Genomic DNA, 26,239 nt, shown 5'->3' with positions numbered 1-26,239 from the left:
AAAAGTAACTAAACCCAGTACGCTAGAATACACGTACACGAGAACTGATCAGATAAGAATATACCTGATGTAGGAACACAATCCCTCATTAGACCTGGGTGAACTATGGTTTTAAATTGCATTGGTCTATTAGCATGAGCAATAGGCCCAAAGCACATGTCCAAAAAGAATGAGTTCATAGGAAAGAGGAGCTGTTGTGTTAAACTTGTAGTGTCCTTCAAAATACTGGTGCTTTTTTATTTACAGTGTGGGCTAAAGTAGTGGAAACAAAACATAGTTAACTGGGCGCCAGGCTGGGTCAATAACTGGCTCTGTAAGTTGGTTTCATGTATTATAAAAAGTTGCTTCATCCAGACTTAGCTAAGGTTCGATAATTGGCAATGACATCACTTGTTTGTTAAAGGGTATAAAAAATAAACTCTGAAAAGGTTCATTGCCTGGCCATGCTGGAACTGAGCAGTTGGCTCTAAGCACTCCTGGGGTTAGCCTGTTTGTAAGTATCTTGATCAAATGCTTATAAATGCTTTGTCAATATTTGGATGTAGTAAATTCCTTCTTATTTAGGCCTTTTCAGCTTGTTTATAGCAACTGTATAAATATCATTGGGCCTTTGGAATGAATAAAGGAATTCATGGTTAAATTAGTGTCAGGGCAGTACACAAATAGTGCTAATTCCAAAACTTGAATTAGTTAAAACTAAAAGCTACATCACACAATTCAGCTGCAGTTGAAGTCAATGGAAAGACTCCTGCAGATTGCAATGGGAGTTTGACTGGACTGGTTGAGCACGCAGGGTGCCCATATGCTACAGCATTAATAACTTACTGTAATGAGTCTTGCTAGTTTGGAAATGTAGCCAGATTCGTAGCAATGTGGGGCTGGAAGAGACCTTGAGAGGTCACCAAGTCCAGCCCCCAGCCCTGAGGCAGGACCAATAACCCTAAACCATCCCTGACAGGGGTTTGTCCAACTGGTTCTTAAAACCCTCCAGTGACGGGGATTCCACAACCTCCCTTGGAAGCCTGTTCTAGAGCGTAACTGCCCCGAGGGTTAGAAAGCTTTTCCTAATAGCTCATCTAAATCTGCCTTGCTGCAGATCAAACCCATTTCCTCTTGTCCTTCCTTCGGTGGCCATGGAGAACAACTGATCCCTGTTTTCTTTAGAACAGCCCTTCACATATCTGAAGACTGGAATCAGATCCCCCCTCGCTCTTCTTTTCTCAAAACTAAAAAAACTGGACTTGTTTACCTTTCCTCACAGCTCAGGTTTCCTAAACCTTTGATCATTTGCTCTCCTCTGGACTCTCTCCAGTTTGACCTTTCCCGGAGTGCGGTGCCCAGAACTGCACACAGTGCTCTAGCTGGGACCTCACCAGTGCTGAGTAGAGCAGAACAGTTACCACACCCCTGTTAATGCATCCCAAATTATTAGCCTTTTTTGCAGCTGAATCACATTGTTGACTCATTCATCCACTAGACCCCTCAGATCCTGTTCAGCAGTATGACTGCCTAGCCAGTTAGCCCCCATTTCATAGCTGGGCATTTGATTTTTTCTTCCTAAGTGGAGTACTTTGCACTTATCTTTATTGAATTTCATCTTGTTAATTTCAGACCAATTCTCCAATTTGTCAAGGCTGTTTTGATTTCTAATCCTGTCTCCAAAGTGCCTGCAACCCCTCCCAGCTGGGTGTCATCCGGAAATTTTATAAGCGTACTCGCCACTCCATTATTCAAGCTATTAAAGAAAATGTGGATAGTATTGTTAGACCAAGCACAGTATCTACCATTCCTTGGTATTTCACACTAACCCACTGATCCTGCAGACATTTGCCCACATGAGTTTGGGGCAGGTCTCATGTATAAAGTTACTTATGTGCATAAGCATTTGCAGGACCAGGGCCTTAACGAATCTCACTCAGAGATCTACTCTGAATTCGTAGTAAAACTCCCAAACTTCACATTCTGAGCAGAGAGACTGGGTGTGGCAGTGAACAGAGCACTGGACTAGGAGTCAGGAAACGTTCTGCACTCTGGTTTCTGCCCCCGACTCGCACTGTATCCTTGGGTAAGTCACTTCACCTGTCTGTCCCCCCTCTAAAAGAAGTATAATGAAACTTACCAACATTGTTTCATTGCTTTTCACACACAAAAGCTCCAGGAGAGGTCAGGAATCCATGGTACTGGGCACTGCACTGATGCATTGTAAAAACGGTCTCTGCCCCCAAAGCGTTTACAATCCAAGCAGCCAAGAGAAAGCTGGGAGTGGAAACAGAGGCTGAGAGAGAGGAAGTGATTTATCCAAGGCCGCCCAGCAAGTCAGTGGCAGAGTTGGGGATAAAATCCAGGTCTCCTGAGTGCCCAATTCACTGTTCAGTGACCTCTGATCTAGTCTAATCCTCCTCAATAAAAAGGGATCCACGGATGGAATTCAATACAATTTGCTAATTTACATTTAAGATATCCTTTGGGAGGGAGCAGATGGCGCTAAGAGTTATTAATGGGCTGAGAAGTTTCCTAAAAGTGGAATGCTTCATCTCACCGAGCTGCTAAAAGTGAACATCGGGATGAAATGAGTAATAGGTGAACCCAGGTGCTACTGTAAAACCAAAACCCGCACCTCAATAAAATAAATGTTTCCTTTTTAATGCCACCACTGTGGCTGGAGACAAATTGACTGTCACTGTAGTATACATTTAAAATGCCTGGGAGAGGGAGTGCAGGGGATGTGCAGTCACATAAAGAAGATAAAAGGGGCAAGCCAGGAGTGAAATCTGTGTATCCTACAGCCCCATAGAGGGGAAAACAGCAATACAGTAGCAAACAGTTGAAGGGCCCTGCTTCCCGCCATCCCCACACACAGATGTGATTTCGCTGCAGAAAAGCGGTGGGGGTTTTACATCAAGGCAGGTGGGGGGACAGGGCTGGCCTGGATGTAGTTACATCTGTGACCTGTGCCTGGGCTCCAGGAGGATTCACGGGTATGTCTGCAGAGCCAAGCGAGACCAATCGCATGACCCCTGGGGACTCAGGCAGCTACCCTAGGCTGCAGCAGGGGCCACCACGGCCACCCTGTTATTTCTAGCCGGCTCTCTCAAGCAGTCCCCACGCCAGGACTCGCACCGCCCAGCTGTTACACAGACAGACCCCTAGATCGATACCTGCAGGGAGAGAGCTCCAGGCCAGGCAGCAAAGACAGAGCCCGAGTGTTTGCTCTTGCAGGGCACGGCACTGCTGCTGTGGGAGACAAGGAACAAAGTCTCCCGTGGAGCCACCCCCTCCTACTTCAGGGCTGGAACGTCTCCACCACAGTCGCTCCGGCTCCAGCTCCCGGGGCTGAGGGATGGAGTGAGAGCAGGAAGAAGCAGCTCTAAGCGGACAGGACTAGTGGTAGGCGAGAGGGGTGGCTCCTGGCAAAGGAAAGTGGGGACAATCATCTCCGGACCCAGTTCCTTCTCCCAGTGGCCCTGGACTTTCCTTCCTCCCCAGCACAGAGCACGAAGGTGGCCCCACCAAACTGCTGAGTCTTAGCCAGTCCTATGGTGCCAGAGGATGTTGTGAAGGCCAAGATTATAACAGGGTTCAAAAAAAGAACTAGATAAGTTCATGGAGGACAGGTCCATCAATGGCTATTAGCCAGGAGGGGCAGGGATGGTGTCCCTAGCCTCTGTTTGCCAGAAGCGGGGAATGGGCGACAGGGGATGGATCACTTGATGATTCTCTCTTCTGTTCATTCCCTCTGGGGCACCTGGCTTTGGCCACTGTCGGAAGACAGGATACTGGGGTAGATGGACCCTTTTTGGTCTGACCCAGTGTGGCCGTTCTTATGTTCTAAGGCTGCCTACACTGCAATCAGAGGTGTGATTGCAGCCGGTGTCGACAAACCCCAGCTAACTTTGATCTAGCTCACATATGAACCCTGAGCCCAGGGCGGGCGGGTCTAACCCGCGCTGCCGCAGCTTCACTGCCAGTGTTACTTGAGCTACGTGTCTGCACCTGCTGCCATCACCCCTCTGACTGCAGTGCAGACGTACCCTGGGTGCAAAGGGCGAGAACTTGTCCCTTCCTTGCACTCTGCTGAACCAATACATGCTTTTTAAGGAACAAGTCTGCCAAACACTGAAATTCAGTGACTTCTACATTGAAGCTGGTAACCTAATCCTCTACACTGTCCAGATCCTTCATTAAAACAAACCCATCTGAAGTGGTCACCCTGGGAACCCCTGTGAAGGCTTGGTAATGTGAAAAAGATTAAAAACAAAAAAAACTATTGACACTGGCAAACGTGTCTTACTTAAAACTTTTCTAAGAGTACAAGTGCATCCACTAGCTCCTTTCACTCTCCAAATGCATGCAACAATTAATGAAATGTATTATTCTTGCAGTCCCTATTGTTCCATTAATGCCGTTGGAACATCTAACATTACAAATGAAAAATGAGTTAATTGTCTATACGGGACCAAACTCTGGTCTCATTTTCACCGGTGTGAATGTGGAGTAACTCCCCTGATGTCAACAGGCATCATTCTAGATTGACTTTGGCAGCTGAGACTCGGAGCTGGGCTGACTGCTTCAAAACCAAATTCTACCTGCATGCAAAACGGCATGAAAAATCACACTTGTGCACTGCATGCTCTGCTTCTTCAACAGAAAAACAAGATGAAGATAAGTGCATCGTTAGATCAGTCTTGCATAGATAATAAGGAGAGTGGTTATTTTTTTTAATTATCAGATGCTACTGTGAATCCTCGCATCTAACAATCCATATCAGTAGAGACAATCGCATAGGGCTTGTGATAAATATCAGTTGTTCAAAGGGAAGTAAACAAGATGATTCTGTAGTGCTAGTAATTCACCTCTATTTAATCTAGCCCAATGCAGAAGACTCGTCAGTTAGTTTTAGAGTAGGTCAGAGAGAACAGTTTGTTTATACCAGATACAATGTCTGTCTACGGATAATAGATTCACCTTTCTTTTTCCAGTTAATAGTCAGCCCTGTGTCGGAGAATAACCTGGAAGAGCTGTCTCTCACAGAGATGGATGGAAATCTTTGAAAAACTATTTACTCCACTGAAAAATGCCCATTTGTGGAAACCAAAACTGCTCATAAAAAAAGGTCAGTTCTGACAAATCTCCTGACTTGAAATATTTCTGGAGGAAAAAACGTTTTGAAATTGACAGAACATCCTCTTTTGACATTTTCAAAATAAAAAGCTTTGTTTTTCAAGTCAAAGTGACTTTTCCTTTTGAAATTTTAGCTAAGGCAGACACACACACAAAAAAACAGTTGTAAAAAAAGAAAGAAAGAAAAAAGGTCAAAATTGAAACAAAACATTTTGATTGACCCTCAAACCAAAAACTTTTCTGAAGCAACAACAACGCGGTTCAGTTTCTTGTCCTGATTTGGGACAGGAAAAATATTTGTACTCTTGAAAATTCTCACAGGGCAGGAAGAGAATTTCCCACCCAGCCCAGGTCCCATGCAAGGGATCCCTGCACCTAAAGAAACTATTACAAAATGTGATATTATGGAGCAGAAAACACCCCTTGGGGCACCCTGTGGGCTTCATAGAAATCATAGAACCATAGAAATGTCAGGCTGGAAGGGACCTTGAGAGGTCATCTAGCGCATTCCTCTGCGATGAGACGAGACCAAGTGAACCTAGGCCACCCCTGACAAGTGTTTGTCCAACCTGTTCTTCAAAACCTCCAGTGATGGGGATAGGGGATTCATGTTTATCTACAGGAGACCTTTTGCACTGGTTTCAGCAGTTAATATTTCCAGATAAGGTGGGCCAGATCAATGTTAATGGTGCCAGAGGGGTTGAAATAAGAAGAGAACCTGACTCACTATTTGAAATTGGTCTTATCTGACATTAGGGTGACCAGATGTCCCAATATTTGGGGCTTTTTCTTATATAGGCGCCTACTACCCCCCATCCTCGTCCCGATTTTTCACACTTGCTGTCTGGTCGCCCCACCTGACACGTACGCTCAGATCAGGGAGAATGCCACATGGAAACAGTTGGAGTATTTCCTTAGAATGCTAGAGGCCAAATTCCACCCTTGGGTACGTGCCTGGTACTTCCAGGGGACCCGGTAGGAGTTGCAAAATGCCTCAGAGAAAAAACATGGGTCCAGCTGTGATCCAATACATTGATTATGATTGTTCTTGTTACGCTGTGCGTCGGCCAGTCCCACGGCCTCATTGAGTCTGTTGAGCATAGTGGCTGTCATCCATTCAGGCTAAATGAAGGAACAATTAAATGTCTCTATGGTTAGTACTAGCGGATACAATGGGAAACCACTGCCCAAGGACCAGACCATATACAAACCTGGACAGTGGTAGGGCCATGAACTCCAAGGGATTTTCTGGGGTTCTGATAACAAGCACAAGGACAGGAGATAGAGACTGCAGCTGTGTGAGAGAGAAGCAGGGCTGCAGAAAGCCAAAGAGACAGCCAGAACAAGCACTGGCAGCGTGGCCCTGAGAAAACGCCTAGGGATAGAGTTTTGGGCAGAGTGCTAGCTGGAAGAGGCTTGGAACTGTGAGCAAAAAAACTAGCTCCTGTTGTTCGATATAATCCTGGTCATTTACAAAGAATGTACAAAGTCCTTTTTCTCTGAACACAGTAGGCATCAAGGAAATACCTGAGTCCTCATCAACTTTGCCTACTAACACACACACACACACACACACAAAACCTCAACCCTAACGCCGCCTTGAATATGGCTAATCCTTAGACCTAAACACTCTGATTATAATGATTACTGTAACTCTTCTACCAGGTATTGTCAGCAGCAAAAACAGCCGGGTCCAGCTTTCTAGGAGCTCCTTCTCAAAAACCTTAAACAACACTAGGTCACACCCCCATCCAGAAACCTGCAGGCCCTTGAGAGACAAACTTCCCCACGCACAAGCACTGAGTCCAGGGGCTTAAAACAAATAATGTTATTGAGAGGAAAGGAAAAGGAGGGGGGGGGACAACAGACTAAATTTGGGAAAACCAGAGGCAATTAATAAATTAACATTATTAGGCAAGACTCTGCCCTGCCCCAGGCTGTCTTAACACTAGCCCCAATCTCAGTTGTCTTCTGGTGCTTGTGAGTGGCTGGTGCATTACAGCCATGTCCCTCCCCCCAGTCCCCGCTCACAGTTTGTACTCTTGGGTTGGTGGAGTCCAAGGATGCTGGAAGGTCAGGGCTCCTCTGGAGGCTCTACCCAGCCGGCATGATTTCAGCTTTCATCGCCAGACACATAGACTGTTGCTCTCTCTACACCATGGCTCCCCTGGAAGCTCCCTCAGACCTGCTGTTTGCTAGCAGTCTCAGCAAAGAGTACACAGCAACATCTAAGACACTTTTCTCTTTCTTCTCTTAGCCTTAGCCAGACTCCCTTACCCACCTCTTCCTGACGTTAGTCTCGGTCAGGGTGACCCCGGCACATGTGGCGTGTGCCTCTTGTCCCTTCACTTCCTACTGGGGTCAGTAACAGTTTATAAGCCCCAAACTCAAAACTTCCCTGGATTTTAACCAAAATGCCCCAAACTGTTCCATAACTGAAATGCAAATGAGGCCTGGCCCACTCAGTCACCTCCCCTTGCTCTCCGGCAGAAGGAAGCAGAGAGTTCCCCTTTGGAGTCACAGCCCCTCTGCAATTCTCAAGCAGCTCTGGGCCACTCTTCTTCCAGTTCACCAGCAGTGTCCACAGAGCTCCCTGTTCCCCAGGGCTTCAGGCCCATGGCCTACATGACAGCAGCACCTGGAGCACTGTACCTACATAGCACACAAGACAGTGCCTGCTAGGAAGAGCTCGCAATCTAAACAGCCAAGACAGACAGAGAGCAGGAGACACAAAGTATTGCCTCCGTTTCACAGGTGAGGAACTCACACACCCAGAAATGAAGTGACTTGTCCAAGGGACACAGGGAGTCGATGGCAGATTCAGGAACGGAAGGAACCCAGGAGTTCTGGGCCCAATGCCAAAGTCCCAACCACAGACCCATCCTTCTGGTGTCACTTAAGCAAAAGCTGCCCAGTAAAAGAGAAAGAACAGGTGGGTGAGTTTGGGGGTGAGATTAACATGTTATCTGCAAAATTAATGCTAGCCCTGGTTGATTTGGCTGTTGCTTCCTGGGGAAAAGCACTGGAGAGACTTATTCAGTGCAGTACTAAACAGGTCACTTGGATGAGATTATCACCATCATAAACTGTAAATTAGTAATCTTTATGTAAAGAGAAGAAAAGCCATGTGTCGGGGGCATAAATCAACTCTTCGTAAGCCCACCAACTTTGCTTCTTTATATCCTATGCAAAGAGAGTCCTTATAAGGAATGATGGAGACCTCACTCCACAGTGTAAGGGTAGAGAGGGGTTCCGGTGCCATACCAGACCAAGAACGCAGACCAAGAAGTTGGTTCATTTCACCAGCCCTTGGGTATGGCCTGCACAGACGGCAGGGTCTTCTATAGATAACCAGCCCAACCTGCCAGTAGAGTGAAACAGTTCAAAATCTCTGCTCCACTCAAAGTTTGCTCTTGATTCTACATGGAAGGCGAATGGAGGCTACAGTGAAGGGTGTCAGTGTAAAATTCTAAAGAGAGGGACTCAAAGCCTGGAGCATGGCAGGTTTACAGCATCACAAGGCGTCCTCCCTCTCTAAACACGAACCTCATCATTAAATCCGACTGTCTGTAGTAAATTGCCCTCTAGCTCCCTCAAGTGGGTCATTACTAGAGACAGTTTATTTCTAGCTCTATTACAAAGAGAAATCAAAAGGAAAAAGGTCTGGTTGCTTCAAACTTCCTGCTCCTCCTTTGGACCCAAATCAGACCTGTTTTGGCTTCATTGTTCTGTAGGGATGTTCTCCCCCGGCAAAAGCCTGAGAAAAAAGATGAGCTATAAACAGTGCCTTAGAAGTCTAAGAAACAGACTCAGGCTCTCCGCTGAGAATGCCTGGCCCCGGCTCCCTGGGTCCCAGTCCTGTGCACAGGCCACTAGGCTGCACTCCCTCACCTGGCAACTGATTTCCAGCCGCCAGTTTAAAATGAATGTACACTCGGAAGTAGTGTTGTCAGTTCCAAGCACTCAGAAATAAGGCCTCCAGCCCCAAAATATCATGAGATGAGCTTAAAAATCATTTCGTTTTTAAAACATAATTTTGTGGGACTTTTCATGTTTTTTCCACAACCACGAGGACTAGAAACTTTAGATATATCTAAATGGAAACTGGGATTCTCATGTCATCCTCAGACTCCAGCCGCTGGAGCTTTAAGGAAAACTCCAAGTATCATGAGATTTGTGATAAAATCACAAGAGTTAGCAACACTCCATAGCCCCCCCGATCCTACAGCTTACCCTGCGTCAGCAGGCCTTGGCATGGACTGACTCTCAGGACAGGAGCTACATTACCCACTGACTTTGGAGACAACTCCCAGAACCTCACAGCCCTGACTCTACTGGTTCTCTGCTGAGAAGTGCCCAGTTAACTCATTTCCCATCCCCCCCTCCCACCCCAGCTGGCACGCTGCCTCCTTCCTTTGTGCCTCACACCCCTTCCAGCTCCCCAGACACCCCCGTGAATGTGGGGAACTCCATACTCCCCGTCAGCTGCAAGTCTCCTCTGTGGCTGCTGGCTCAGCTGTGTGTGATGGGGCTCAGGACACCCTATCAGTTCCTGTCCCGCCTGCTCTTCACTTCCACTGAGAGCGGTTTTACTTTTTCCATATGCTCACATGGATATAGGGTTTATACCTTCTGTGCATTTGTACCAGGTGAAGGTTCAAAGTAACTACCTCTCATCCCCTGGGGGCAGCCATGCTGCCCAGGAGTCATGGATACAGCTTGACAATTGCCATTCAAAGTGTCAAGTCATCAACAGCAGATAAAGTTAATGATAGACCTGTGGTCAATTTGTGTGTGTGTGTTCCTCCAGCAGCCAATGAGAGCTCTCAGACAGGCAGATCTTCCTCCTGGGTGGGGAGTAACCAGTTCTCTGAGTGAAATACTCTTCACTTGCATCTCTGCTGAGCTGGGAGCAATGAGTTTTGGCTGGGGGTTGGCTCTGTTTTGCTATTTAAGTCTATGGGACTTAGCCAGCACCTCTAATGGTAAGATCAGAAAATAACTTCAATCTTCTTTAAGCTTAAGGTTTGCTGACCTTGTGTGTGCATCTACATATATGTGATGTGTGTGTGAATAATAGCTGCGAGCCAAGTCTTTCTCTTTCTGAACTCCAGTGTGTCGCAGCTATGGTCTAAGTGCAGGTTTCCATATGTAACTTCAACCGCTCCATAGCCTTTCCCTACCTATATCAAACAGTGTGAGCTGGGGAGACTTGTCTACTAATTCTAAAGTCAACTTGTGATTTTAATTTATATCAGAGTCTAAACTCTCCACGACCTTGACTATTAACTGTAAAGACAGCATGTAACAATTACAGGCTGGCAGCGGAGTGATTAGCAGACTCTAATGAAGCATTCCTTTGGCTCCTTGCATACTCTGCTGATCCAGGAAACTCCCTTGATTACCGCTAGCCTTAAATCTTTAGAGTGGTAACTTCAAAGGCGCTTTGTTTTTTAGGACTTGTATTTTTATGTTGATACTAATGCAGAGAAAAGGCGACTGGGGCTCCTATGGTTTCTGGTAACACGTTGCTAGATGAATTGATAGCTCTCTGCTTCAGCTGTGGTTTCCTTCTGGGGTTGAAGAGGGCTGCAAAGAGGTCTGCTTCTTTTTAAGCGTCTGAATAAAACGTGGCCTTGTTCCTCAAAGTGAGAGGGGAATGTTGAAAATTGGCTTCTTCTTACAAATCTACCTCTGCCCAGATCTTCCCCAGCAAGGAACACGTTTAATGTCTATCTGAGTTTGCGCCTCTGTTCTTGTCACCAGTGCGCAAAGCTTAGCAAGGTTAGCTTCATCTACCAGCCTCACTCCACCAAATAAGAAACCACATCTGGGCCTCAGCTGCAGAATTTGGATCTGAATTTTATGAGGCTTGACGTTTAGGGTGCAAGGATCTGATGGCCTCATTCTCAGTCTGTGGAAACAGCCCCTGAGGATGACCTCTGTACAGAGGGAGGCCCCTGCTGGCACAAGGGCTTTGCTCTTGGGATATGAGGAGTGGGGCTGCAGAGCACTGGACCCCTTTTCTGTATTTCTCAGGGCCTGTGGGGAGGAGAGCACCAGTCAGGGTAGCCCCAGGGCTGCTCTAACTTACCATGGTGGACAAGGCCCACACCGTCCTTGACTACGGAGAGCACAAGGATACTTCAGGCCATTTCAATGCACCCAGTCAGGCCCTGAGCACTTAGCCCATCTCTATAAGAACGGATATCTATGACTTAGTACGGAGTGGTTGCCTTTAACTCTGGCAAAGGAAAAGTGGCGACCTTACTGCTCGTACCCTCTAGCTTTTGTCTCTGAACAACAGGTGTTTAGGGGGTAGGGACTGAGGAAGGCAAGATACAGTCACTCTCTTCCTGCTCTCCCATCTGGGAAGTAAAAGCTGACATGGATAGAAGATGGAGATTGAAATACAAGCATTTGATTGCTCGGGTAGGGCGACCACCCGTCTGTTCTAGCCTATATAGGTTTTTCTACCATGCTCATCACTGCAGTATCTGAGTGCTTTCCGGTTGTTAAGCACCGTGATTAACATCTGCCACATATCTGTTCTCTGTTCCTCTCCCCAGGGCGAGAAGTGGGGCTAGAACAGTCAACTAGTTCCAGCCAGAGTGTCATGTGTCTCGCTAATGCCTAGGAACAGAAGTGTCAGTTGCTTTGGGGTCAGGCAACTGTCCCTCTTCCCCCAGATTGTGTCCCCTCCCCTCAATTTCTCATAGGTCTGTGTGTCTTCCACTCTCCCCTTGCCACCGCCCCATCCCAGCTGTGCAGGATGTAACAGAATCACACAGCATGTTCTATATGCAAACTCCACTTTATCCCCCCCGAATCTTTCTGAAATGACACCCCTGCCCAGGACAGGCAGGACTGGGATTACACTTTCCCCCTGCAGCCATCAGTGAGGCGATACCCTTTCCATTAAAACTGCCGTGGGGCCTGTCACAGCTAGCCAGCAGCCACAGGGCTACACAGGAAAGATGTGGCGAGGTGTGTAGAACCGATCAAGATGTCTTTAGCCTGTTGGCTAAAATCGGACTGGGCTGCAGCCAGCTCCAGTACACAGCCCTGTTATGTGCATGGCCCTTGTAACTCTCGTATCTGAGCTGCACCTCACAATACTCCTGGGAGCTTATTTCCCTGTCACAGGCTCCGAGAGACTGATCATGTGGGCTGACCTCCAGCTCTCCCAGAGAGTCTGTGGTACAGCAGAGACTGGAAGTGGGGTCTCCTCAGCCCCACCCTAGCGCCCCAGCCACTGAGTCATCCTGCCTCTGACCTGTGACTTGGTATTTTAGGGAACGCAGCTTCAGTCGTGCATCAATGAACAATCCAGGCCATCGGGAGGACCTCCCCGCTCCCGCACGCCCCCTCTGCACAAAGGAGAGGAGACTCCGCTTGGGACTGACCTTGCCAGGAAGGTTGTGGTGTGGGACTCACAGCTATGGCTGCATCGCTTGATGTGAATTATGGGCTTTGGGCTGGGCAAACTGGTTCCGATGGAATAACTGGCCTGCTGGGTGACCTTGGGCAAGTCACTTCACCAGCCTCTGCCTCAGTTTCCCCATCTGTAAGGTGGGGATAATGATACTGACCTCCTCCTTCATGACGTGCTTTGAAATCTATGGATGAAAAGTGCTATATAAGAGCTAGGGATGATGACGACTATTATTAGTGCAATTAACTCTGCAGTTGCCCTGTGCCTTGGGTTGAGATATTTATGACACACACACCAGCCTGCTCTAGTGAGACTCCCAAGAGATCTGATCAGAATCAATCTGCTTGAGGTTTGCCCACCATCACTGGCAAACCATAAACTTTTAGTACAAATCACTTTTGAATCATATGAAGATACAATCTCTCTGCGTCCATCCCACCATGCACCAAGGTTACTTATGTGTTTCTAATGTGCCCACTGCTTGGGGTATCCGGGCATCCTTCTTTCATCTGAAAGGAAACTTAATCTGTCCAATATGATCAGTTAGAAGCTGGAGTCATAGTTGAGAGACTTCTTCTGACACTGGCCTCCCCTTTTTTCAAGGCAGGACATTTAAAGCTCTTCACATGCCTTTTGTGTGATTCCCTAGCCAGGCAGAGAGCTGTTTCACCACTCTTACAAGAGGCTGTGACTCAATAGGTGTTGGTGAGCGTTAAGCCACAATGGGGTCGCTAGCTGTGAACAAGAGGAAGAGGTTATCAGGTTCCTCCTACAGACACAGGGCTAATATTATCGACACCAGCCCTGAACAGCATCAGTTTTTCCATGCAGAACTTACCAAATAACTGTAACAACCACCCAGGGCCAGTGACGTTTTGCCAAAACAGATCAGAGCATTGCTCCTGCCTCCAGCCTTGGGCAGGGGCCTAGAAATGATGCCTCCAGGGACCATTAATTCACATACCCCATTGGTGGCGCTAGTTAACTCTGCAATGCTGTGTCAGGGAAGAGCATTGCTGCCTTAATAGTGTGAAGGGGAGGAAGAGTGGCCTAGTAGCTAGGGCACAAGCCAAGTCTTGTCAGACCTGGGTTCAAGGCTCTGCTCTGCCATGGATTTCCTGTATCCCGTTGTCTCCCTGTGCTTCAGCTCCCCATCTGTAAAAATGGGGATAATGCATTGCCTGAACTCACAGAGGTGGCATGAGATACAGTAAAAACTGTGAGGTGTTCAGATACCATTATAGTGGGGGGCTATTAAGTACCTTGGATAGATCCTTCTACTCCTTGGAGGTGAGATTACCCTTATTTGAACATGGATTAAGAGCTGCTGCAGCAGTTTTACAGTTAAGGGCTTAATCCTGCAAATACTTATGTAATATTAAGTTTACTCATATACATAAAAGTTACTCACATCAGATGTTTCCAAGGCTGGGGCCCCAGATTATAAATCTGTTTCCATTTGAAACTGGATTTCTTCTCCTTCTACACCTTTCCCTTTTTCAGTTCTTCCCAAATTTGAAACAGCTGCCTGCAGACCGGGTATTTGGCTGGTGGCAGATGAGAAATAGTCTCATGAGGGGGCAGTGGCAGTTAATTGGACAAACAATCTAGAAGTTATGAGGTGTAGCAAAAAGCTGGAGTTTTTCATCCTTTTTAATAAGTTTGGTCTGCTCATAACTCAGACGGCTGCAAGCTTGTTTCACATCTTGATCCCCAGCAAAAAATATATATATATATATATTTATTTTGGCATCCCTCAATTCTTTTATGTCCCCATCAGCAGCATAAACTCATGCTTGATTGGAAGAAGGGGAAGGTAAATTGTGCAAAGAATCTTAAGAGCTGGGTAGGCAAATAAAGGAGAATTCGATGTCCTCTTTCATATGCATTTTATGTGCATTCTAACGAGTGCATGTTCACTTCACGGGCATTGTCTCTTATGCTTCACAGCAATGTGATCTAATTGCGTTCTCAGTGTAAACTGTTTTAATAACACTTATTTTGCTCTGTGGCTTGGTGCTGATGAGAGACTTGGGTGTGAAAGATTAAGTTGGAGGAGACCCAGACTTAATTTTTACAGTAAATCAGCACAAGCTGTGTATGACAGCAACTTACAGGGCCAGAGCCCCAGCTGGGGTAAATCAGCATAATCACTAGAATTGTGGTGATTTACACCAATTAAGGATCTGGCCCTTAATTTCTCTCTCTCACCCTTGCTCATGCTACAAAACTCTCAGGAGCCCTGGCAAACAACTGGAAATGTTGCATTTTCCCCTATTTTAGAAATAAGTGTTAGTTTTGCAGATACATTATCAAAAAGGACTCTTCAGCAGTGAGCTGTTAGTTTATTTGTACAATAACCTCTCACTCACATGCATCCATCTGTCTGCTTTGAACAGTGGATGTTACCAAGTGTAAATGCCTCTAAAATTGCTTCCAAAAAAACACACCCTCCCATTAAATCCACAGTGAAACAACTGACCTGGGATCTTAGATAAGTGTTTTGAACATGGAGCTAAGAAGGATATTTCATAAGCTTCTAGAAACCAGGTATGATGAAACAGCACCTTTCAGCCGGCATCTGCAAACTAGCAGCCCCGGTACAAGAAAAGTGCCCCCTCTGAGAAGGTTTAGTTTAATCTAAGGGGGCAGATGTCCCACTGGAGTAGTGGCAGAGTGGTGTTAACCTGGAGCTATACTGTATTCTCTGACCCTGCACAGTGTTTGTAATGGAGCATGTTTCTGGCATTCTAGTTCTCTACCTGGAGAAGCCGAATTCAACCACCAGACCGGGATTCCCCAGACCCATGAACACCAACGACCCCGGCGTTCGCAGAGCCGCTCGCTTTGGGGTTTATCGCTATAACAACAGCTCAAACGACATTTTTCTATTCAAAGAGTCTCGTATAACCAAAGCAATGGTGCAGGTAAGCACAACTTGGTCATATAGAAAATGTTTCTGACTCAGCCCAAATAAGCTAAGAGTAATGAGCTCTTCTTCTGCTCTTGCCAGTCCAAGCGGGAGCATTCCTCTTCCTCACTCAGCAGCTGTAACTCGGTGCAGGGTAGCTCTGCTGCCTTCAGTCAGAGGTCTGGCCCCTCAGGCCTAGCAGTGAAATAGCTCATTCTCACGTCAACAGTTAGAAGTATTTTGACTCTTTAAAAGGGGATTTCCCCCCCACCCCTCGGGGACAGATAACAAAGCAAAGTTGATTCGCCAGGATTGCTGCACTGAGTTTCCTCCACGGCAGTCAGTGAAAGAACCCACAGGATCCAGGCGCTGCTCTGTAACTCAGGCTAGATCCCACAGGGTTGACAAATAAAATAGTTTTCCACCTCGCTCCCAGCGGACACTTCCCCAATCCCACTGCAGTGATCAGTTTGTCCTAAGCACCTGCTTTTCAATGCTGTATTTAGACACTGTAAACTCTCTGGGACAGGGCCTCAGACCTATGTTTGTACAGCACCATGGGCTCTGGCCCCAGGTTCCCCCTCAACCCCAAAGCCGCCGAGTAACAGCTTATTCTCCCAAGGGGCATTGTTTGACACACCTAGAACACACCGTGTAGTTGATTTAGATCAAGTACCCGGTTCTTGTTCCATAGCCCAATGCTCTGACTCCTTTTGGATACATCTGATCTCTTCTCCCTGCCCTGCCCCTTCTCCCCTCTATTAACTAACCTGGAAACTGCTTCCTCTAGGTGGTCAGAGGGCTGAAATACATGCTCAATGTGGAAATTGGCCGGACGGTGTGTGACAAGAGGGGACACTCCAACTTGGACAGCTGCGACTTTCAGAAGAAGAAAAAGCTGCAACAAGTAGAATGAGTTTCATTTTCTCTTTCCCTCTCCCTTGGGGTTGCTTAGTAGCTAAATTTTTAAGTTCATGGGAGTACAGGGCCTGAAATCAAGGGGAGTCTTTTGACTGGATTCAACAGGCATTCGATCACAATCAACAAGGCCCCAATCCTGCAAACATGCCTGTGCGTCACTCTTGATTTGCAGTGGGACGACTCTCACCCGTTCATTTATATACACACGATAGCCATTTCCGTTTCACACCCTTCACAAAACTCAAGTCGACAAGTTTTCGAGACACCGTGTTTTATCAGTTATGAGAGAGATTTTTCATTGACTTCAATGGGAGCAGAGCTGGCCCACTGTGGAGCACTCTGGGAAGTTCCACCCAAAATATGTAGGGAGGAGGATTCGTGGAGGACAGATGCAATTTTATTATGCATGCATCCTTCTCCAGCCCTCCTGGAGAGCCATTCATGGTACACAGACTTCACCAGCAGCAGGGGAAAGAATTGCTACATGCTTATAAGCAAGGATTCTGTACCCCCTCATATACTCCTGCTAGGATACTGGTTAAATGGTCTGCTGAAAGGCTAATGACCATTTTGTAAGGCCAGGAACCTGGCTCAGCAGATGCCTTAACCATCACTTAGGGCACAGATCCTCAACATGGGGCCCAGGGGTCATGTCTACCCTTCCTTTCCTTATGGCTAGAGGGGAGGAAAGTCCCCACATTTTTCTGCTGTAACATGGGGCCGCAGCCTGGAAAAGGCTGAGAGTCAGTGACACATGGGTTGAATTTGGAAGCCTTACGTGTTCTTTTCTGCTTGCAGATGTTCAGATGCTATTTTGAGGTCTGGACTATCCCCTGGCTACAGCGAGTCCAAGTGCTGCTTGCTCTCTGTCACTGATTCAACTTCCCCGGCCACAGCCACACCTGGCCTCAATGCACTCACAGTGAGAATTTCGGTACTGTCTGTTTTCTGCAAGCAGCTGAGACCAGTGAAGAATTGCTGCAAAGAGATCATTCCAATGAATGGCTGTTTTTCAAGTATGACTCTTTGGGAAGATAGTTGAAAAGTCTACACCACAAAACCCACCAAGTGACAGGATCTTAACGAATCAGGTTAATGTTTACTGCTGTCCAGCCTAGGCATTTTGACAAATTAACTAACCTGTAGAGGACAGCTTTATTTCTCCAATCGACACTGGCCCACCAGTCAGCTGGAAAGTAAACTAGATTCTTGCTGCATTAGCTGAAACATTCACATACAGTCTAAATGGACCATGGTGGCCAGCTATCTAGGATTTCAGCTGTTGTATGGCAGAAGTGACACAAACTAGGCAGCACTTATACATTATCAACAAATAACCAATCCATGCACATGCTGAGAGATCTTAGGGAAAATGTTGTTTGCAATTCTAAGAGGAATAAATTGTCAATCATTCTGTATAAAGACATGCAGAGTTTTATTTTATTGAACTGGGTTACTTGATTTTTTTTTAATTCATCTGGGAATTAAGCTACACTCTGCTCAAGGTCCAGTTATTTACCTTTTCCACTTTAAATGTTGGTTGACAAGAGCTCAAGTTACGAGAGTGAATCAGCTCCCAATGACACTCAATAGCCCTTCATCACTGACTCTCTTCTCACCTGCACTTCACTATGAATGTCCAAATCCACTTGGACCTTCAGCTGGAGTCAGACCCCACACCGCATACACTGTTCTCATGAGTTTCTGATGTCTGAGGTAAGGGACTAAGGCAGAGGTCAAAGGTATTTAGGTGCCTAACTCCCCTTGAACTCAATAGGAGATAGGTACCTAAACACCTTTGGAGGAGCTCAGCCCTATATCCTCTAGCTGTAGCAGCCTCCAATCTTATCTAGACCAGGCACAAGAGTGGGGGACAAAGACCCACTCTCCCCTAGTGTGATGTTCTTCCTTCTTTCAAACACTTCCCTGCATCCCTAGGGCAGCCAGTGGCACTCATACCCCTTTCAGGCCGTGGCAGGAGCGCCTGTCTGGGCAAAGAGCTGCACTTTGACAAGGGCCTCTGCCTCCAGCCACTTCTACAGCCACCACTTAGACCTGGCAGACCCCACAAAGCCAGTGGAGACTGAGTAGGGACAGGAGGGAACCCACATCATGGCAGCCTGCCCCTAGTGTAGTTCAAAGGCCTCTGTTCCCATTAAGCCCTTGTGAGCCCTGTAGCAGGATGCCCACCCTAAGCTGGTCACAAGTGGCCACCAGCCATGCTTCTCTCAGTAGCAGAAGAGGCATGGTGCAGCCCAGATCATAGCCAGTAAGTGCTGCAGGTGACCAGCTGCCTACATCCCTTGTCTCTTGTAGTTGGAAAGGAGCCTCATGCTTATTCCCCATTAGCGGGTACTTTGCATGGAGGTAGGGCTCGGGCTATGGTGTTCCATGCCTGGCTGTGATCTTGGGAGGGGGTGGCTAGAGTGGTCTGGCACTCACCCAGATGTCTAGCTTCCTCCTCCAGCTTACTGGCTGGGTGATATACTAGATTGCACCCAATTAAGTGAAACACCAATCAGCACTGTGTGATGTTGTTCCTCGAAGGAACATATGGAAATTGGTCATGGCTGTGACACAGATTCAAGTGTGCAGCTAAGCATGTCAGTAGAACAAGATTTCTCAGCTGTCAGCTTTCCACAGCTTGTAATCAGAGTTTAAAGGCTTTGTCTCTGCCTTGTCAGTATGAGTTAGTACCTCATTTGTTAGAGAAATAGTTGTTACATGCAAAGGCCCATGCAATTGCCAGAGAGTTCTGATTCAAATCTAATACACATTTGGTGTGTCTTTGCTCTCTCTACAACATTAGGAATACAAGGCACAGTCAGGTTCCAATAATCAGGGTTACTGACTATACACACACACACACACACACACAGCTTCTCTGGCAGGGGGCTGGTGGCTTCTGCAGCAGAAGACGGGGCCCATTACTAGAGGGCTCCTAAGCTATTTAAAGGGATATCACCCTATTCCTATATACCACAGCATTCTACCCATGCCAGGTTATGCCTGCAACTATTGTCTGGTGTAGGTATCAGTATACCGCCATGGAGACCAGTCTCCCACTCAGACAGCAGGGAAATCCTCTCTCTTTTACAAAAAACATTAAGATCTGTTTCAGAGTAGCAGCCGTGTTAGTCTGTATCCGCAAAAAGAACAGGAGTACTTGTGGCACCTTAGAAACTAACAAATTTATTTGAGCATAAGCTTTCGTGGGCTACAGCCCACTTCATCGGATGCATGCAGTGGAAAATACAGTAGGAAGATTACACACACACACACTATATATATATATATACACACACACACACACATCATGAAACAATGGGTGTTACCATACACACTATAAGGAGAGTGATCAGTTAAGGTGAGCTATTATCAGCAGGAGAGAAAAAGAATTGTTTATAGTGGTAATGAAAATGGCCCATTTCCGGCAATTGACAAGGAGATATGCTCATTTTCAATATCCCCATTGTTTCCCAATTGAAAATGTGTTGGGCATCAGTGGTGCTACGCAGCCCCTGCACACAGCCCATTCCCCACTTGGCTGGCCTAGGGCATGGCTCAGCCAAGTGCAGCAGGCCCTGTAGCCTGCCAGGGAGGGAACTTCTGAACCTGGCAGAGGCTGGGAGAACTGAAGCTGGGAGGTAGTGGAGCACTGCCTCTTGTGCTGATGGGGTGCGTGTGGAGTGGATGTATCTGCAAAGGCAGAGGGGCGAGGCAGCCTCCGCCTGTTTCATAACAATAATGGTGTCCAAATATCCCTCAGCCTAGGTGCCTACAAACCCAGCCCCCCACAGTACAAAGAGCAATTAGAAAGCCACACGTGGTGCCCCTTATCTCCCAATACTGCCTCCCCCTGAATCAGCTCCGCTGCAGTCATCTCCAGGGATTGGGACTCTCTGAAGAGGTCCTGTCCTATGATCTCAGGCATCTCTGGCACCCTTGTCTCAGCTGGGGCCCGCGTGCGGGTTTCCCCCTCCGGATGTTCCAGGGCCATGACGTTGAGCGCCTCTGTTCTGTGGAGCAGCGTCTTGGCTTGTACTGAAGTGCAAGGGCTGGGAATCGGGTCTGGTTCACCACAGAATGGACAGGTTCTCCTCCCTCTCCTGAGCTGGCTGCGAGCATCGTGGGCCTTGTTACATCACACCTTGAGACCTTTAACCATTCCCAGGGGACCAAGTGATGCTCTGCAGACACCTGCCTGGATCTCCTCAGCAGCCCAGATGCCAGTGCCAGCACATCTGCCTCTGGCCACTCCTAGGAAGCCTTCTTCTGAGACATGCTCTCACTCAGCTATGCACCATTCAGCGGCCAGTATGGAATAGGTAGGCCAGGCTGCTGCCAGGGCAGGAGAAGAGCAGCAGAACCCAGTGCAAGTGACTCAAGCTCTGAACAGGGTGAGACCACATCGTGGTAGAGTCACCTGCACCCCGTGTACTTGAGCACTTCTACCAATGATGGAATGTACCTGCCACCGCTGGGAGACATGCTGGGGGTGCTCCATGAGGATAAATGAGCTACACCTCTGCAGGGAGAAATTGAGGGTGATAAGACTCAATTGCAAAGAGCTGCCCCAGGATCCACACCTGGATCCAAAGGCCATCAAAGACAATGGGATTTCAGTGGGCTTCAGATTATAGGCCCTCAAGCATACCATGGGAGTGAGAGTGTGTTTCAGCACAGAAAAGCCATGAGGAAAATGAAGCAATTGTATGATACAAACTAGCCCTCAGTCACAGCTGAGAAAGAGACCTAGGTGGTCTGAAAAAAGCATGAACAGCAGCAGTGCAACTAGCAAAGGCTGCGCATACTCTGTGCTGGCCTCAGAAAGATTTATAAGGGAGCCCTCCCCTCAGCAGATCAAGCCACCTGTTTTAGCAGACGTTATGTTTCTGTGCAAGGTCCTGCCCTGCAATCTTGATCCCAATCCCACCCACGATGAGCAAATGGACTGGTGGGGCCACAGGTCCTGATTCTCCATTGTGCAGTCATTTAACACAGTGCAAAATGGGTGCAGAAACACCATCCACCCACTTTGCATGGCAGTAAATGACTGCACAATAAAGAATCAAGCCCACACAGCACCAGACCAGTCAAGCAATGACAGCTGCTTCGCAGCAGTCATTTTCTCATGGGTTGTCGTGATGCTCTGCAAACTCTTACACCTGTAGCATTAAGATCACGATGTGTGTTTGCCCACTGTAATGGGTGTTTTTTGTTGTGCTGTAAATTTCTCGAATAGAAGCAGCTCATAGTGTAGTAGCTGAACCCCATCCAAAATGAATAATGACATCGTTATGACAGAGAGCAGCGCTATTTCCTGACTGTGTATGCCCTGTGGTTCCCATTTGCACAGGAGTCAATCTAGGTGCAATCAAAACAACTGTGGTCTTTCGTTCTACTTCATGACACCATCACCACCTAGTGTTTAATGTCCCTACATGGCAATCACCTCAAGATGAAGAACGTGGCTGGAAGTAATTTATAAGCCCTTGTGCAATCCGAGTTAAATCCATGGTCTCGCCAGGTAATGCATGAACAGTCTGGGGCATGGTGCATGTGGCTACATGTTTTGATCCTTGGCAGCAACCAGATGAAAGACATGACTTTGTTCATTAATGAGGCATAGCTACTGCATGTGTATGGGTCCTTATGCCCATTTGTTGATAAAACTACATAAAAAAAATCTTCAGTCCACTTGAGTCCTGGTTTAAAATTCTTCATCAGCTATAGGACACATAGCAGTAGTATTGTTTGTGAGACACTAAGTCTCCTACTTGATGCTTTTGGGGTGGGAGATTGGGTATCAGCCACAAGTAAAGGTGGTTGGGAATGGGATTGGCCATGTTGGGGAAAAAGTCCATGATTTCAAAAAATCTGTTCCAAAGCAGAACAAAACCAAAAAATGTGTTTCCTACAAAACAAAATTCCTCCTCCTCCCCACAAAAAGTTGATTGATACAATCAAAATGTTTCTAAATGAAACATTTCATTCAGATTTTGATTGAAAAGGAGAAGGGTTGACATCTGGGTGGCAGCCGACCATAAAACTTTGGCAAAGAAATCCAAAGAACACAGTCCTTCAGTGAACTAGGGTGCTCCCCGGAAGCGATGGGTAGTGCCCTCATCTGAGGGCATATTGCAAAGGCTACTGCATCATTTTGGATGCATGCAGTCAAAGAAGAGAGTCCAGAAAATAAGATTGGTGTGACAGAATATAGGGACATTAACTGGAAAAAGTGAGGAGCTGGCTCAGTCATTGATGAAAGGAAAGTGCAGACTGCCTGCACTCAGGAGACCACCTGGAAACGAGCAAAGGCCAGATACACTAAGGAAGGCTACAAGCTACTATACTATGGCACGTCAAATAAGAGAAACAGAGTTGGTATAGGTTTAGACAGTGATGCAGGAATGTGTGGTGGCTGTGGATAGGGTGTGGCAGGATAATTTCAGTTAAACTCGCTCTTGAAAATGGCCCCCTAAACATTATATGTGCATATGTGGGATATGACGAACAAGAAAAAAAAACTGAGTTCCATATTGACCAACCTATTCACCTTCAGATTTTCCACCCTAAACCTCACCTAAGCAAAGAAGAGGCACTGTTACACACACCATGTCAGGAGAATCCTGGCTTTCTATCTTGACAGGAAAAAACCTTTCAGAAAGACTCCCAAATTATTTTGTCTCTGTGGCAGATAGATCAGAAGGGTCCACAGTATCTAAACAAAGACTTTCCAAGCAGATATCTGGCTGCATTAGTTGTTGTTACCACTCCTGTAATCTCCAAACACCTTCAGACATACAAACTCACTCTCTGAGGTCTATTTCCACCTCCACAGCCTTCCTCAAAAATGTTCCCATCATTGAAATATGTAGAGCCACGGCTTGGACCGCTCTACACACGTTTGCTGAGCACTATGCACTAATCATGACTCTGCTTCTGACTCAGCTGCATTTTATATTTTTCCACAGGCAATTTTAATGCAAAGATAGCATCCATTCTTGACTTGCCTAGCACAAATCCAAACTGACTGTCCCTGACCTTTACCTTCTCTTCACAGTCTCTTATCAATAACTTTCTCCCAGATCTTCATGTGGCTTATGATTTTAATGCCATGGATGTCTCTTCTCTTAAATATCGGTACTAACATATTCTCCAGACCTCTTCTCAGTCCTCATGATGAAATTAAACTTGTGGGTATGTTCCTGCCTACTTGCTCCAGGCATTTCCATACTTCTGCTGGTATGTCATCCGAGCCAAAATCTTTCTTATTTTTCCATGTTGCCCAATGCGGTTTCAATTTCTTCTAGAACTAGTGCCACCAGCCTAGCCCCTCTGGTTATTTTCTCGAGGGTCTTTGCCAGTCTATATTTTTCTCTCTCACCTTCCTTCGTTTCAAGATGGACAGATAAGCCTTCCAAGGCTTTAGGCTTAACAGCTGCCACCTCATTCTTTGCTATGTTTTTGGCTTTTTTATACTCCTGAAGATGTTGCTGTTTAGGTGTCATTTGCCAGAATTTTAAAATGCTTTTTCTTTTCCTTCATGGTCTCAAACTTTCTCATTCCACCTCCAGATCTCATGGGGGAAATAGACTCTTGCTTTTGTTTCACCAAGCATCCATTCTTTGCACATTCTTATACTTTGCTTGCAATATGATCCCACCACTAATTCATATTTTCTTTAAACCCTTCTACAGAGATCTTCTCCACTACTTTCATTTTAAACTCTTACAGTAGAACCTTATGAACTAACCGGTCAACCACACACCTCATTTGGAACTGGAAGTACACAATCATCCAGCAGCAGAATCACCCACCACCCATTCCTGCGCTCACTGGCTGCGCCCTTCCCTGACAAAGGGGTCTTGCTCAGCTTGTCCCAGGGCTTTCTTCCAAGGCAGCAGCCAGGGGGGAAGCGATGGACTCTGCTGAGCACCAGCCACAGGCAGTTTGCAGCCTGTGAAGGCATGTACCAGCACTTACTTCCTTAACAGCAGCCCCACAAAGCTCCCTGGTGCTCACTGGCAACTTTTGAATACCGTATATACTCGTTCATTAGCCCATTTGTTTATAAGCCGACCCCCAAGATGGTTAGGTAAAAATAGCAAAAACTATATGACCCTTTCATAAGCCAAGGGGTTGGCAGACTTTGGCTCCCGGCCCGTCAGGGTAAGACGCTAGCAGGCCTGGACGTTTTGTTGATCTGGAGCGTTCACAGGCATGGAGCCCCTCAGTTTCCAGTGTCCGCGGTTTGCCGTTCCCAGCCAATGGGAGCTACGGGAAGTGGTGCGCCACTTCCCACAGCTCCCATTGCCTGGGAACGGCAAACCGCGGCCACAGGGAGCTGAGGGGCTCCGTGCCTGCAGACGCTCCAGGTAAACAAAACGATAATGTATTAGATATTCAATTCAATGATTCCATAGAGTTTAAAATCATCAAATTTTGGTGTAGACATGTTTATAAGCCGACCCTCGCTCTTTGATGCGTCACTTTTCTACCAAAAATATTCAGCTTATGAATGAGTATATACGGTAAGTTTTTGCTAAGCAGAATGCACTGTGTTCCCATTTTTAAGAATATCCAAGCTCCTGAAGTTCTGACCTAGACACTTCTCTTGCCAGAGGAGCCAGCGGGGTTAACGCTTTGCTAAGCAAAGAAGGGGACAGCGTCTGTAAGATGAGCAGTACTTATTAAAGGCATAAGGCCAAGAGTTTGAAATCCATGTAACAGACTATCATCGTTCCACTGGGTAACAAACGATGTAAACAACTGACACCTTAATACCCATTGGAGAATTAGAGTATCTCCTTTGGTTAGTAGAACTTTAGACATGGCCTACAAAGCTGGTAACAGAGATAAGTTATTCTCTACTTCATTTCCTAAAAACACGATTGCAGGGTGCTGCTGTAGGTGTCTGCCTTTCAGGATTGGTCAACTGTAGCAGGAGAAGTGACATTACATAGAGAGAGGAAAGAGGGCCTTATTGTTAAGGTCGTGGACGGGGACCCAGGAGATCTGAGTTCTATTCCTAGCTATCAGACTCCCTGCGTGACCTTGGCCAATCTTCACATGGGGCTAATAACTCTTCCTTTGTCTGTCTGGTCTATGTGGATTGTAGGATCTTCAGGGCAAGGACTGCCCATTACTATGTGCATGTACAGCACCTAGGCCAATGGGGCCCAGATCTCCGCTCAATAAAAAACAATACATGATGGCTTGGTGAGATAGACTGTGGTCATCTGACGCATTGCTTATTACATTAATACCATACCATAATGTGATCCATACTTTATACATCAAATTTTGATGCATTTGAACAGTCTTTAAAAAATTAATCTGTATTATACTTGCTCTCAGAGGCTAGACAGGCAGATTTTACACCATGTAAGTAAATTGTGCAAGATTATGCGCTCATGACTTTAGTTTCCTTGCCAAGCTAAAGCATAAAGGTTTAATATCTATATCTTAAGAACTCTGTATATTTCAAAAGCTTGTCCCCTCCGTCAACAGAAGTTGGTCCAATAAAAGATATTACTTCACCTACCCTGTTTCTCAGTATACAGAAGGATCACCCTAGTCCATTAGCTCCACTGCATGAATAGCCATTTCTCTGGGACAGAGCCCAGACACACCACCTCCACAAGTCTGATCTGATATGGCAATTCTGTTTCTAGTCCTGCTATATTTAATCTCTCCTTCCCATCTACACTCCTCTATATTCTAATCCCTCGCCCAAAAAACAGCAGAGGAGATGGGGTAAGTGTTAACTTTGAAACTACTGTGTTTCATACACAGCTCGGAGAGAACCAAGATGTTGCCAGGAAGTTCAAATCACTTCCATTGGA

General features: G+C 46.5%; 1 protein-coding gene and 1 long non-coding RNA gene across 4 annotated transcripts; one reads left to right on the top strand and one right to left on the bottom strand.

Moving 5' to 3' along the window:
• The first annotated feature begins 408 nt into the window (after positions 1-408).
• CST7 (cystatin F) lies at positions 409-17,832 on the top strand. Of its 3 annotated transcripts, none has more exons than XM_034763939.1 (5): positions 409-493; positions 4,980-5,113; positions 15,311-15,483; positions 16,258-16,374; positions 17,187-17,832. In XM_034763939.1, the coding sequence occupies exons 2-5, from the start codon at positions 5,038-5,040 to the stop codon at positions 17,262-17,264; spliced, it is 444 nt and encodes a 147-aa protein (XP_034619830.1). In that variant the 5' UTR covers positions 409-493; positions 4,980-5,037; the 3' UTR covers positions 17,265-17,832. The 3 variants fall into 3 exon arrangements, with proteins under 3 accessions (XP_034619830.1, XP_034619831.1, XP_034619832.1); XM_034763940.1 differs by lacking the exon at positions 409-493 and adding an exon at positions 1,941-2,065; XM_034763941.1 differs by lacking the exons at positions 409-493; positions 4,980-5,113 and adding an exon at positions 9,986-10,106.
• LOC117874118 lies at positions 10,452-16,363 on the bottom strand. The gene is made up of 3 exons (XR_004644903.1): positions 16,238-16,363; positions 13,968-14,103; positions 10,452-13,291 (listed from the first exon to the last, which is right to left on the bottom strand). It is a non-coding gene; the product is annotated as an uncharacterized LOC117874118 (long non-coding RNA).
• Positions 17,833-26,239: the final 8,407 nt, after the last annotated feature.

The sequence above is a fragment of the Trachemys scripta genome, chromosome 3, assembly GCF_013100865.1.
Source record: "Trachemys scripta elegans isolate TJP31775 chromosome 3, CAS_Tse_1.0, whole genome shotgun sequence".
NCBI lineage: Eukaryota > Metazoa > Chordata > Testudines > Emydidae > Trachemys > Trachemys scripta.
The sequence above is the reverse complement of the archived record's forward strand: the minus strand, read 5'-3'. Positions and strand labels throughout refer to the sequence as shown.

What these genes read in the sequence shown, in the direction of transcription:
- CST7 (XM_034763939.1), top strand. Translation starts at nt 5,038, where the DNA reads ATGGAAATCTTTGAAAAACTATTTACTCCACTGAAAAATGCCCATTTG. An exon ending in AAAACTGCTCATAAAAAAAG is followed by an intron (nt 5,114 to 15,310) that starts GTCAGTTCTGAC and finishes CTGGCATTCTAG; the next exon opens with TTCTCTACCTGGAGAAGCCG. An exon ending in AGAAGAAAAAGCTGCAACAA is followed by an intron (nt 16,375 to 17,186) that starts GTAGAATGAGTT and finishes TTCTGCTTGCAG; the next exon opens with ATGTTCAGATGCTATTTTGA.